At 32.9% G+C, this 14,387-nt stretch overlaps 2 protein-coding genes across 3 annotated transcripts; one reads left to right on the top strand and one right to left on the bottom strand.

The window, feature by feature from the left end:
* The first annotated feature begins 2,093 nt into the window (after window positions 1-2,093).
* LOC120142838 (chlorophyll synthase, chloroplastic-like) lies at window positions 2,094-6,833 on the top strand. Of its 2 annotated transcripts, none has more exons than XM_039157326.1 (14): window positions 2,094-2,317; window positions 2,522-2,566; window positions 2,674-2,765; window positions 3,152-3,239; window positions 3,521-3,606; window positions 3,708-3,794; window positions 3,864-3,929; window positions 4,007-4,090; window positions 4,174-4,235; window positions 4,502-4,577; window positions 4,668-4,730; window positions 4,858-4,939; window positions 5,041-5,117; window positions 6,631-6,832. In XM_039157326.1, exons 1-14 carry the CDS (start codon window positions 2,188-2,190, stop codon window positions 6,691-6,693), a joined length of 1,101 nt encoding a protein of 366 aa, XP_039013257.1. In that variant the 5' UTR covers window positions 2,094-2,187; the 3' UTR covers window positions 6,694-6,832. The 2 variants fall into 2 exon arrangements, with proteins under 2 accessions (XP_039013257.1, XP_039013258.1); XM_039157327.1 differs by having other exon boundaries at window positions 2,188-2,317; window positions 2,677-2,765; window positions 6,631-6,833.
* Window positions 6,834-7,094: 261 nt separating this feature from the next.
* LOC120142842 (protein EMB-1-like) lies at window positions 7,095-7,521 on the bottom strand. Its single transcript, XM_039157331.1, has 2 exons — window positions 7,407-7,521; window positions 7,095-7,290 (listed from the first exon to the last, which is right to left on the bottom strand). Exons 1-2 carry the CDS (start codon window positions 7,519-7,521, stop codon window positions 7,103-7,105), a joined length of 303 nt encoding a protein of 100 aa, XP_039013262.1. The 3' UTR covers window positions 7,095-7,102.
* Window positions 7,522-14,387: the final 6,866 nt, after the last annotated feature.

Below are 14,387 nucleotides of genomic sequence, written 5' to 3'. Positions count from 1 at the left end.
TTATCCTTCCTCACACGTAATCGATTTTTTTATTAATAAAAAAATAAATTTCTGGTTACACGTGGATCGGTGCATCTTTTAAAATGACGTTTTCTTAAAAAAAAAAACTCTTTTAAAAGAAATTTTTTGGGTATTCGACCTACCTAACCCAAAAATGTCGATGGCGACTCCGAAACATTTCTTTTACAAAATTTGGTTTTCACAAAATGAGTCGAGACTCGCGTATCGCTAAAAATCGGTTACGACAATTCCTAATCCCTTTAAAAAGCACAAAACTCTATCAATATTTAGGGGTGAACGTTCAATTGAGTCAAGTCGAGTAAACAATTTTGAGTTATTCGAGTCAACAAGTCTTATTTTACAACTCGAAATTGACTTTTGATTTTTTTAGTCGGGTCGACTCAACTCGAATTTTTGAGTTTCTATTTAAATTTAATTGTAAATATTTATAAAATTATGATATTACTTGATTCCAATTTAAATGATTTTTTATAATTATATATAATATCTATATATATATTTCTTCATATGTAATATACATATATTATATAGATTCGAGGAACTTGAATCAAACTTAAAAATCAATCAATTAATTACTAAAAAAATTGATTTATTTAAATTATTCGAATTATATTTGATAACTTAATTTGAATTTAATTTTTTTTTGAGCAGAGTGAATGAAGTGATGGATGCTTGCTTAAAGTAGTTGCACTAAGAGTAATTTGCAATTGATTAGTAGATGTAATAGTGGTTGCACTACATTTTAATATATTAGAAAACCTTGGTAAAGTCAAAAACGCCCCCGGAAAGCACCCCCAAACCCTAACTTTTTTTCATTGTTCAAGTTAAAGTAGTATTGTCTGTAATGACTCAAAAACAAAGTGCCCACTTAACTAGTAATTTAGTATTAAGTTTGGTGACGTGAATTGGACTATATAATATCAAATAATCGTTTTTAATTTCCGATTAAATATTTATTTTTAAAAATATTTTAGTTTTTAATATTTTGTTTTAAGATAAAAAATCTTATATATATATAAAAATCGTTAATTAAAAACAATTAATATTCTAAAACATGAGTCTTTTTTATCTTAAAATAAAATACTAAAACTTAAAATGCTCTAAAAGAATAAAGATTAAAGTGACTAATTATAAAATAGAGACTTTTTTGTTGTAACATAAAATATAGGGTCAAAAATACTCCAAAAAATGTTTAAAATGACCATTTGAATAAATATTGAAAGTTAATTTTGACATTATGTCAACCTTAATAGTAAAGTAAAGTGTTGTTCTCCCTATAAATCTAATGTTTGAACGAGATACGTCTATTAGCTGTGGTGCATTATTAGAGACTAAGAAAATATATAATTATTAAAATAAGTATTTTTATAATCATTTTTAAATTAACATTCATTTGTTGCTTGGTAGTGTCACATAAGATATATGCAATAATTTATATACGTAATTTTTTTCATAATATAAAATGTTATTTCAATTTACATTTATCTGGGTTAAATCTTAATTATTTTATATTTAAGGTAAAAAGGCATTGCAAACCTTATACTTTTAAAAAAATTAATGTGACAATTGTATTATTTTTTCTATCAATGTGACCCTTCAATTCAGAAAAGAAACCTAATGTGACCCTTTGACTATCATTTTTTTGTCGTTTGACTATTACGGTATTGACGTGATAGTTTATGATGGTTGATAACGTGACGTATAACATGGCAGATGAGCTAAATTGATAATTCAAACATGGTAGATGGACCACCAAGTCAATATTGTGAACTGCCACATCAGCACTGTGAACTCCACATCAGCATCGTAACATAAAACGATAAAAAAGTTGGTCAAATGATCACATTAGATTTATTTTATGTGTTAGACACCACTTTAAAAATATATAATACGAAGTCACATTAATTTTTTTTTCCAAAACTACATGACCTCATATTTTTTTCCTATATTTAATATATAATAATTTTGATTTAGTTCGAAAAAAACAATTAAAATAATACATTTTTTTATGAAAACAATAAAAAAATGGATAAGTCTTCTATTTCCTCTCCAAAATTAATATGCACTGAGGAGCTGGGCTGGGTTATCGGCTACACTCCATAAACACTTGGTAGCTTCTTCCCTCTCCTTGGAGCTTCGAAGTGTAAGAAACTTGGAATATCTTCCATGTCGTCCGTACTCAACACTGTTTTTTGCTCGAGGTTTTCCAGATTTCACAATGGCAACAACAACAACAACAATCGCCTCTTTGTCCCAACTCACTCCGTTTCAACTGCCCCTGCTCTCTCTCTCACCAGTGAGTTAACTCGTTCCTGGTCTGTTTTTTCTCTTCCAGTAGCTAGGCCTCGATGGCAACTTGGATTGAATTTGAAATTGAATAGCTGTAAACAAGAGTTACTTTTGAGCTATTATCTTATCATTTTTATCCTTATTTTATTTTGAATTCATCTTTTTCGCTTCTAATACTGCGAACCAAATCTCGTTCCTTTTCTTTTTTTAGGAAGGAGATTGACTGTCAGGGCGGCGGACACTGATACAAATGAAGGTTTGTGTTTGACCCTTTTTTTGTTGCTTTTTTTTAAATAACCATATGAACTAGTTTTTTTCAATCGAATTTTAGAATTTTTATGGTGGATAATTGTGTTTATTTAGCAGTAAAATCCAACGCACCGGGTAAGGCACCTTCCGGTGGAGGGTCAAGCTTCAACCAACTTCTTGGTATCAAGGGAGCTGCTCAAGAAACTGTAATTCCTCTAGATACAGATTCATTTCTACTTTTTTTTTACTTGATGATGCTAACATAATTTCAGTGATTTCTTATGATTTCTGCTCCAATTATTGACTATAAATGCAATTCGACTTCAGATGTCAACTGAATGAGAATAGAGTTCTTAGTTGCAGGGCAGCCGCCTTTATATTCTGAGGAAAAAATTATTGCTTTTAGTGCAGTAGTCATACACATAATTTGGTCCACAATAGGCAAATGTTTATTGGGGAAACTTTTTCTCTTGTTTGTTTCTTTTGCTACTCAAATGAGTAACTTTTGCCCTTGCTTATATAGGAACCTTTGAAGTTGTCCTCACTTGTATAAGAGCTATTGTATGACTTGGTGTTTTTATACATTATGCAGAATAAATGGAAGATCCGTCTTCAACTTACAAAGCCAGTTACTTGGCCTCCATTGGTATGGGGAGTAGTTTGTGGAGCTGCTGCTTCGGGTACTCTAATCTCGAAGAAAATTTATTCAGATCTATTATTAGGATTAGGAATACCCTTTTATTTTGGGTGGAAGAAGTAAATTACATAAGAAATCATATGGAAGTTCCATAATATCTACTATCTAGTGCTTGCATTTTATGTGTTGTTTTAATGTTACTTGTGAATCTAAATCACTTTCTTTTATGAATTTATTTTTGTGTCCCTGAACTCATTTACAAGTTTTATGGAGGATTTTATGAGGTAACTAGAGGACCACCTCAAATGATTTTATAAATTGTAGGAAACTTTCACTGGAATTTGGAAGATGTTGCCAAATCAGTTCTTTGCATGATAATGTCAGGTCCATGTCTAACAGGCTATACTCAGGTATAAACCCTCATGAATGATGTTGTCTATTGATTTTAATGATAAAAGGGAGCTTCAAATTGAATAATGCTAAATTGTCTGGCTAATTTGACGTTTTTCAGACTCTCAATGATTGGTATGATAGAGAAATCGATGCGATTAATGAGCCTTATCGCCCGATCCCTTCTGGAGCAATATCTGAGAATGAGGTGTGTATAACTAGTTTGTGTATGTACATGTTTTGTTTGTATTTGATATTCATTAAAATTTTCATTCAGGTTATCAGCCAAATCTGGTTGCTACTCTTAGGAGGCCTTGGCATAGCTGGTATACTAGACGTGTGGGTAGGTAATCCCATACAATGGGCACGTTTTACCTAAAAGATGTACAAAGACAAAGCAGTTCTAATCCATCTGTATAGGCAGGACATGACACTCCTACTGTATTTTACCTTGCTTTGGGAGGATCCTTGCTGTCATACATATACTCTGCTCCTCCTTTGAAGGTAGTTCACTTGCGTACTGTCATTATCTACTTTGTTCTTGTGGATGAAACAAGCTCTCTAACTAAATTTCAAATATTTTGCAGTTGAAACAAAATGGTTGGATAGGAAATTTTGCTCTTGGAGCTAGCTATATCAGTTTGCCCTGGTCTGACGTCATCTATTTTGCTAATGTTTACAACATAAATTAAACTACCGTTATTCGCCTAGGATGATTCATGATTTCTATGCCATTGATTTATATACCGGTTTGGAAGGCTGGTCTTGCAGGTTTAGACCCTTATGTAGAATAATCTCAAACGCTCATAATATGAGACTTACAGAATGATTTGTCTTATTTCCTTATTGAAGTATTTGACATGTCCTGGACTTTCACCTTCACTGTGACAAGCTTTTGCTAAACTTTGTTAATAGGTGGGCTGGTCAAGCTTTGTTTGGGACACTTACACCCGACATCATTGTTCTCACACTCTTATACAGCATAGCTGGGGTATGTTTTTTACATCTACCACATTCTTGTTTATGTTTTGAGGTATATATTTGACTTATATAAAAGTGTTTTTGCTGTATCACTTTGCAGTTGGGTATTGCCATTGTTAATGACTTCAAAAGTATAGAAGGAGACAAGGCTCTAGGATTACAGGTCTTCTTTTTTCACCGTTCTTATTAGTTAAATCCTTGGGGCTGTAGTGAGTTCTGCAAACTCCTTGCTTTATATTATCCTTTGAGAAAAGGGTGTTGATATTTGTATGCTTATGATGCTTGAGCAGTCGCTTCCTGTAGCCTTCGGTGCTGAGACAGCTAAATGGATCTGTGTCGGTGCTATCGACATAACGCAATTATCTGTAGCTGGTATGTAGCTGGAACTTATAACAGTAACTGAAGAACTAGGAAATTCAATGCATCTTTCTTTTGGGGAAATTAATAGCTCACTTCACATATGTTGCTTGCAGGTTATCTTCTTGGTGCTGGCAAGCCATATTATGCACTTGCCCTAGTTTCTTTGATAATTCCACAAGTTGTATTTCAGGTACAGATATTTCTTGATACATTGTAGAAACTACAACCCCTTTTACCTTGAAAGAGATTAATGCTCATATATACCCTATTCCGATGCAAAATTTTCCGAAGTGGTGGGAAGAAGAAGAAATGGGTTTTATAATCGGTCGAAAGAAGGCCAACCAGATTTTCGCAATGGGTCCATAAAGGATTGTTACACGATTTTTATCGAAAACCTTCCAGAGAAGATCCATTGGAAGAAACTTGGATCCATATTTGGCTCACATGGTCAAGTTATTGATGCCTTCATTCCCAAAAAAAGAAACTCGAATGGGGTTCGTTTTGGGTTTATTCGCTTTGCTACAATTGAAGAAGCAAGGACATCGATTTCTAAGATGAATGGTTATCATATTTACGGCAACAAAATTAGAGTCTCTTTGGCTAAACATAAACCCCGACAGTCTTACTGGCGAAAGTCCTCGAAAGTTGTTCATAGTAAGTCGGGGCTGGAAGTTTTTCCGACAATTAAACACTGTGAAGTTGAGGGTGTTGTGGACGCAGATAAACTTCATGTGTTGTCTAACTGTCTTGTGGGGTGGTGCAAGAACTTTATCAAGATTGGTAATCTTGCTAACCAAATACAAGCCAAAGGACTAGCGGGTTTCACGCTTATGAGAGCTGCTGGAAATGTAGTTCTAATGGTTTTTGAAGATTCTAATTCGTTGAGATGCGTGAAGGATGAAAAGTTAGAAACTCTTGCAGAATGGTTTTCCAGAGTGGAAACTTGGTCTGAGAGCCTTGTGGTGGAGAGCCGGCGCGTTTGGCTAGTTTGCGAAGGTATTCCTTTTCACGCTTGGAATTGGGATACTTTCAAAAACATAGCTACTAAGTGGGGCAAGTTAATAGCAATCGATAACAGTTGTGAGTTCCCTTCGTCTTTTGATCGGGCTAAAATCCAAATACTCACAAACGCTCAAGTGAGAATTAATGAGTTGTTGGAGTTGAAGGTCGGGGATCATTTATTCAAAATCTTGGTGCATGAAGTTGATCCTTCCTTCAAACCTAATTCTTGGGTTCCTGAAGATTGCGATATTTCTTTAGATCTTGATCCTCCAATTGGGTTGTGATTGTTCGGCTGCTGTATTCAGAGGCGTTTTTAAGTTTGTGGTTGTAATTGTTGGTTTTTTGTTGTTGTTATGTTATCTTACATCTTGAGGTGATTTAGGGGCTTTTTGGTTGACGATGTAAGATTTCTAGGTGATATGGGTTGTATTGGTGTTTATTCCCGTATGTGGGTTTGGTGTTACCTCATGTACTTAGTATTATATTTAATAAAATATGAGGCACTCTTTTCTCCCTTCCTTGTTCTTCAACATACTTCTAAGTATGTGGAAGAATACGAAGGGAGTTTTTAATGAGACCTCCAACTTCTATCAAAAAAAAAAAGTACGATGTCAAGTATCAGGTAAATTTACTCAGTCCATTGCTGGTGCAATTTAGCTCTTGTTTGGTATTGATCGTTTAAGCTTGTTGTTGTGTTTCAGGCAAGCGCACAACCATTTCTAGTGCTTGGTTTGCTGGTGACTGCTTTAGCAACGAGCCACTGATGAAATTAATCGGTCTATTGCCAATGTATCTTTTCTTGCCTCCTTTTTCCTTTTACCATTTTGTCTTGGGAAAGTCTCTAGAAAAGGGTTACTCAAAGCCATGCTGTAGTTGCTACTAACGGATTTCAAAACTCTTCGTTTTCTTCACTTTGTGAAATAAATAGATATGTTTGGTGATGTCATAAATTGTATGGGTTTTAGTAGTGTATGATAAAGCATTATGTCATGTTGGAGTAGACACTAGTCTGCCATTAGATATTCATAGAGATGACCACTGGAAAACAAGAAAAACAAACCAACCCTACTGAAAACACAGGAAAAAAAGAGAGAAAAGAACAACATAAGAAGAGTACCGAAAACCCTACTTAAGACTCAACCCTAGCAAACAGAGGCACAACACAGTACAGTCTTATGGATTCCTAGTCCTGAACTTGGATTCGTCGATGTCGATTCCTTCCTCGGCAGCTCGGTCACCCCCTGACTTGTCCGTGCTGCTGAGTCCACCTTTTCGACCCATTTCTTGATACCCTTCACTCCCCATCTGATCCTTCCTTGTTTGTCCTCCTTTGCTTCCAAGCTCCTGATACCCTTCTCTCCCTAGCTGCCTCCTCCTTGTTTGGCCTCCTTTACTTCTCCCTATATATTCACGAATATATATATATAAGAATGGTCATTATCAAACAACTAATGTAGGCATTATATATGGTATATACCGTCAGCAAGGTTCTCTTGAGCTTCGAGACTCTTGCCACCAGTTCCTCCGGGAACAACGGTCCCTCCTTGCCTTGCCTTATTGTCAAGTTCCTCTCGTTCTTGTTGAGACGCCATTATCACTTTCAATCTTCTACCTTCTGTCTTTATTTAACACTAGGTAAATTCACGTTACTATGCATGCAAAGTGGCTAAGGGTGGTTTTTATACAAGGAAGCCATGGAAGGAGCCGATCGACGACGGCAGGACACGTAAAGGAATATACGAGGCAAATGGGGAGCAAATGATGCATTATTCCGATGACACGCAGGTGCTTAGTCATATTTTGGGTGCAAACCCGATTGACACAATAGTCAAATTAGTTACAGTAGTAACATCGGTTTCCAAGTTCCAGCATTCTTTTATCTTACAAGAAAAGGAAATATATAAACATATTTTGGTTTTTGAATAGAGGCTATAAAGCATATCTACTACGGATATAATATATTGGATAAAAGATGATTTGATAAATAAATCAGTCATATGGGACTAGGACTAGCGTTGAGAGAGAACGATCTCATATGGATTATTCAAGGCTTAAATAGTTGGAAGCACACTAAACGATCTCGGTAATAAAGAAATTATTATGATTCTTTGAAACTTTGAGTGGTGCTTAGACAATATATAATGTGTGGATTTAACAAAATACGAGTTTACACATTGAAATTATTACATAATGATCATACATGCTCAACTAAAATGATTTCGTATTGTACTTTGATAAAAGATACTATTAGAATCACTTCGATGATATCAATGTCATGACATTACTTCAAAAGATATTTAACAGTTCATGCACAATAAAATAAATTTTTTATTAATTTAAGGTAGATGCAAGGAATACCGATAATTCTTTTACCACTAAAGTTGTTCGGTCACAATAAAAATAATTTTGAAGGTATAAGTTTACGAATTCAATAATACATAATTGCCCAACTGTTACAACAATAAATATAGGGTAAATTTAGTGTTTAATACTTAAACAATCAGTTTTGGCCTCTTTTAATACTTAAATTTTTAGTTTTTTTTTTTCAAAATCATATCTAATGTTTAGTTTTGTGTCATTTTAGTACCCCACAATTAAAAAATTGACGACATTGTATTTTTTATGAGTAAATTATATCATTCATAGCTCAACTATATTCTCACTCTTATTTTGGTACTAAAGTTTAAAATTTCAATTTAAATACTCAACTTTCAAATTACTCATTTTTTAATCACTCTATTTTATTTTATTAATAATTTTCATGAGATGACATTTTTTATTATATATATATATATAATTAAAAATAAAAAAATAAAATTGAAAGTTGAGAGTAATTAAATTAGGAGTAATTTAAAAATTAAGTAATTAAATTAAAAAAAATTAAACTTTAGTGACCAAAATAAGAGTGAGAAGATAGTTGAGTGATAAATGATGTAATTTTTACACATAAAAAAAGTGTTACGTGCAAATTACCCATTAAATTTTTAACGGCAAGATACTAAAATGAAACAAAAACTAAACGTTAGATATAGTTTTGAAAATGCATAATGCAATAAAATACCCTAATATTTGACAGTATTGTCAAATTTACCCTTATTATTTTTTGATACATTTAACCGCTCAACGTTTCATTTCGGGTCAAAAAACACCATCGGTGGATGGAAACCGTTAGTCAACTGATGTCAACGACTGACGTTGACCAAGAAAGCACACATGAAGGGAGATACTGACGTGGCGCATCCAGGTCATGATACATGAGGACAAGGCACTGCAACGTTAGAATTTTTTTTTTAAAAAGAATAAAAATATTATTAATAATATTTATATTTAATTATTTATTACCAATCATAGAGTGTCACGTGCCACTCTCCAATCGGTGTTGGTTTAAAGGAAATAATTTTTATTTCGTTAATTAGAACCCATCAATCGATGAAACGTGTCATCATATGGTTGATTGAATATAAAGTGAAAAAAATCAAAACCTACAACTACCGGTTTTTGAACCCAGGTCTCGGGGTGAAGGCTAAACACCTTACTAATGGAACAACATGCTATATTGGAAAGATGGCATGTGGTAGTTACAAAACAAATCAAGATTAAAACCAAGTGTTCTCACCAATTCTCAGAAGATGTCGTTTTCTACAACAAATTTCATAATCGGAAAACTATTAGCAACAGACTTAAGGAATCACACTGCACTCTCCTGATTATTTTTGGTTTTCATCACAACACATTTACCATTCCTCTGTCATATTTATCCTTTGCATCTCCTCCTTTAATCCCCAAAACCAGAAAATTCACACTAATCATAGCTAAATCTTTTCAAAAGAATAACAATATGTGGACAACAAATAATAACTTAGGTTCAATCAATACCCAGATGGCAAATCCGAAAAATAACATCGGGTAATTCATAATCAAACGTCGTTGGATTAAAAGACACTCACACACTGAAAGCTAATTAATAACTAAACTAAAATCAGGAAATCAAACCCAGACTAAAGAACTTCCCTTTACTTAGATTGAATCAAAATCCAATACTGAACAATGGGAATAAGAATTGAAACATGGATGTAAAGGACCTTTTGAATTCGAATCTCGTTATCTTTAAGACGAGAATCTCTGATTATGTCCTCAGTGGTCATCGAAGCGAACTAGTCTTCTTCAAAGCTCGAATCTTCGACTATGGCTGACGCCATGGTAGATTTGAAAAGAAAGTAATAAATAGACCGAGAATTTAGTTGAAATATAGAATCAGATTGCAGCGTATCCAACTCCTTCATAGTTTGAATCACGCAGACTCTGCTCTGTCTTATATTCTATCGAAGCCTCAATTCAAAGTCTTATGTGATTGCTTTGTGAGTTTTTTGCTCATAGTCGAGGTCCCTCTCGCGCTTTGAGCTGCTCGACTATCACTTGCTTCTTGGTTTACAAGTCTTGCATCGTCAACTCTGGGTCTCCCTGTCTTCCCCCTCCTATTCCTCTTAACAACTTGATGGTTCAGGCCACCAATCACGTAGTTTATTCTGTGAATCTCTTGTCTTGTTGAAAACTTCGACGAGCCCAACAGAACCATTATAGAGGACCTATGATATATCACTCTTGCTACACCAACTCTTTTGACGTTGGTTAGTCTTTTATCTTATAAATTCTTAGTGCACAATAATACTTAGGCGGCAGTGTCGACCATATATCATTCAGGGGTAGAGCCGACCATATATCAATCAGGCGATAGAGCCGACCATATAATAGAATTAACACAAGTTTACTAAGAACTTAGAAACAACTAAGGCTTAACCAGGAAACTGAAGAGAAGAGAACAATTTTATTGATACAAAATACAATTATAATATTACTCACTTACCCAACTATTTTTCTCTTCTTTACCTCTAAGGTCTTTTTTCTAGCTCACACTTTTGGCATCATTTTTTCACGTTCTCACTCTTACTACAATGGTAAAACTCACCCCTATTTATAGATTATAGTGATAATTAGATTGTTGACACATGTCAACATCTTAGTCATTTAATATTACAAATATTTATATTATTGTAATAGATAATTCTAGATATAATATCAAATATTAAAAATATTTAGATTTTTATATGGATATTTCTACACATCTACAAATTCTATAGAGTATTATTAATATATATATATATATATATATATATAAACTAAATAACTCTAGAATTTGCATTGTCCTTTAACATGTTATATGACCCTGCATATATAACATGAATGCACATCTTTGTGCATGTCGGTTAAATGTTTATGATACTGGAAAATTGGTAATGCCTCTTATTAAAGGGGTGAAAGGAAACTATTACCTGTTCTATCAGAGGGCCATCATCAGGCAAAGGAAAACATATAGAAGTCTGGCTAGCAACAGATTCAAATAACTGCAGTTTAATCTTTCTAGAGAAAAAAGAAGAATCATCACCGGCTTGGGAAGATTCAATCAAATCCACTATTCTGCATGCATTTGAAAGATGGATTTCAGAAAGGTGAATAAAATCGATTTCTCTTCAGAAACAGTACAAGAAAAGAGTCCATGCAAGAAACCTGTGACCGTTTGCCATCATAGCATTTGTTAAAAGCTCAAAGATAACTTGGAGAACTTGAAAAACTTTACCACTTTGGTTTCATTTCCCTCAACCTTATATTATACCCCATAACAAGTTATGAGATTTCAAATACCTATTTTATTAGGGGAAATGCAAAAGACCAAAATGTTTGCAACTCAACTTTAGTGGTGTAAAAACTTACCAGCAATTCAAGCAACTCAACAAATTTAGCTTGTAGAGCTGGCAGTGCACTCATCTGAATTCCTTAAGAAAGCTTGATTCTTCAATGCTTCTTTCAATTTCATTCAAGATGTTTGATACAGTCCTAACCGAAAATATGCAGGTTAACAATAGTAGCAAGGCTAGTGAGCAACACTCATAATACCAAATTTATCTACCTAATACAAAAATAATATTGGAACATTTTATCAAAGAAAAATTGATTTGCCACAGCACGAATGCCATACAAAAGAGTAAAAACATGCATACATATATATATATATATACATGATGTTGCTTATGTTGCTTCCTACCTCTTTTCAAGGTCGCCGACAATAAGAATTTCAAGGATGTACTTCACCGACTCATCGCACTCCTCTATAGAAAAGTACATGTACTCATATTTTCTAATCCTTTCAAAGAGTTTCTCGTCCTTCCCCACAAAATCTCTTGCACTGCTCACAGCGGTCCAAAACTAAAAGATGGAGCAATGTTAAGCAGGAAGAGCAATGATGAAACAGAAAAAATAAAATATTTTCTTATGAAAAATCATATCTTCTTCTTCTTCTTCTTCTTCTTCTTTATATTATTATTAGTATTAGGGTAAAGTATATAAATAGTTCCTGAACTTTTAGGATGCTAGTATTTCGGTCACCCATGTAATACCCAAAAATTTGAGGACCTCCTTCTTCTTCTTCTTTTTATTATTATTATTATTATGGTAAAGTATATAAATAGTTCCTGAACTTTTAGGACCATTGCATTTTGGTCACCCATGTAATACCCAAAAACTTGAGAAACATTTAAGGACCCAAGTAGTAGTTTTCCCAAAAAGAAATTTATTCCACAAATACATAATTTATCCTTAAGAATAGATTTTCTAAGAAATTCATATTTTGATCCGAAATTTGTGTGAAAATTTATCAAGCAATAAAATTTGGTAATATATTTGGATAATCGAATCAGATCGATAAATTAAGAAAAATTTAAGGATGATGGGAAAATGTTAGAAATATTATTTTTATATTTTAGAATGGTGAAATTTGACATGAATCCTTAGAATTTAGATTGATTTTTCCATTCTAAACCGAAGTTGTTAATTATGGTGATTAGTTTATAAATTTTGATAACTATAAGGGTAAAATGGAAAAGTATGATATATTTTGTTCATGTTTGACTTTGAAAATAATAAAAGGAAGATGATATGGACAAGTAGCATGGTAATTGGAAACTTTTCATGATTTTTAAAGGGCAAAATGATAATTTTGCATTAAAGGAATTTTATATTCATTTAATTTATTATTTAACAAATGTGAAAAAAAATCTAGAAATGTCCCCTTGCTTATTAAATTGCCGGAAGCCTTAGTGAAAGAAAGCAAGAAATATTCCTCCTTGCTTATTAAATTCCTAAACAACAACAACAAAACCCTATTCCTATATGCAATGAGATAAGGGGAGGTAGGGTAGTAGGCTGCCCCCAACGCCAGATAGAGAGCAGCTTCCATGGATGATCTCCGGCAGTCAGAAAATTAAAAATAAAGATAGAATGCAATGCATGTATAAATAAATAAATACATAGTTGAACAGACTTCATATGCAGTCTTCATATGTGCATCTGTAATAAGAAGTAATTCCTGCCAATAAATCACTGCGTAAAAATCTCTGCATATAGACAGAAAACGTAAGTCCCGTCTAAATTTAAAAATAGGAAACAAGAAGAGAAAGATACACAGTTGTAACACCCTTAACCCGTATACTTCTCATTATACGAGTCAAAGATGTCACATCAACTTAAATACATTAACTGAACTGAAATTTGCCTAAAAATTTGTTTCATTTGAAAACACTCTTATTCTAACTTTAAAAATCTATTTTTAAAGTATATCTCAACTATAATTTATTTCTTTATTACAGGAAAATAAATTCATTTGTTAATCAGTAATTTTACTAAACCATGTCTTTTCGTGAAATCTTAAAAAAACATAATAACATAATATATTCTTTTCATGCATAAATACGGATAACACTAATCTAAGTAAAATAAACTAAAATAGTTCTAGTTTACTATTACAGATTATTAGAAATAAATACGATAAATAGAAATCACCGACATAATTATACATGCCACTATAAGTTAAAGGAAACAACATAGATGTCTTACTGATACTGATGATATGTATGTCTTTCCAAAAGATGCTCCGATAGCTCCTTACTGATAGTACTTATCCTTACTAGAACCTACGCATGAAAATCATCACGCGCTAAATATAACTTAGTGAGACAATAATACTAAAGGTGAGAATAATTAAATAAAATATCAAAATATATAAAATCATTAAAATAAAACAGACTGAATTTCTTCAGAACATTCAAATCAGATATCTCATGTTGAACTTTATCATAAACCTGAAAAGAATCATCTGATAATTTTCACAAAATCATAATAAATCAGATCAGATAGAAAAAAATCAGTCCATATTCCTTTGTAGTAAAACACTTTTCAGAACTTTATTATTTCATTTTTATAGCCCAAAGTATATTTTAAGAGAATATAAGATACGTGAGTCAGACGAGTGTGAACAATACAGATCTTATATCATCAGAGTCGCAACAGATAAGCACACACTGTGCTAAAACATCGGAAATAAAAAAATGCACACCAAGTGCATTCA

The sequence above is a fragment of the Hibiscus syriacus genome, unplaced genomic scaffold (genome assembly GCF_006381635.1).
Source record: "Hibiscus syriacus cultivar Baekdansim isolate YM2019G1 unplaced genomic scaffold, ASM638163v2 tig00110831_pilon, whole genome shotgun sequence".
NCBI classification, from domain to species: Eukaryota; Viridiplantae; Streptophyta; class Magnoliopsida; order Malvales; family Malvaceae; genus Hibiscus; species Hibiscus syriacus.
This window is presented reverse-complemented; position numbering and strand designations above follow the sequence as displayed.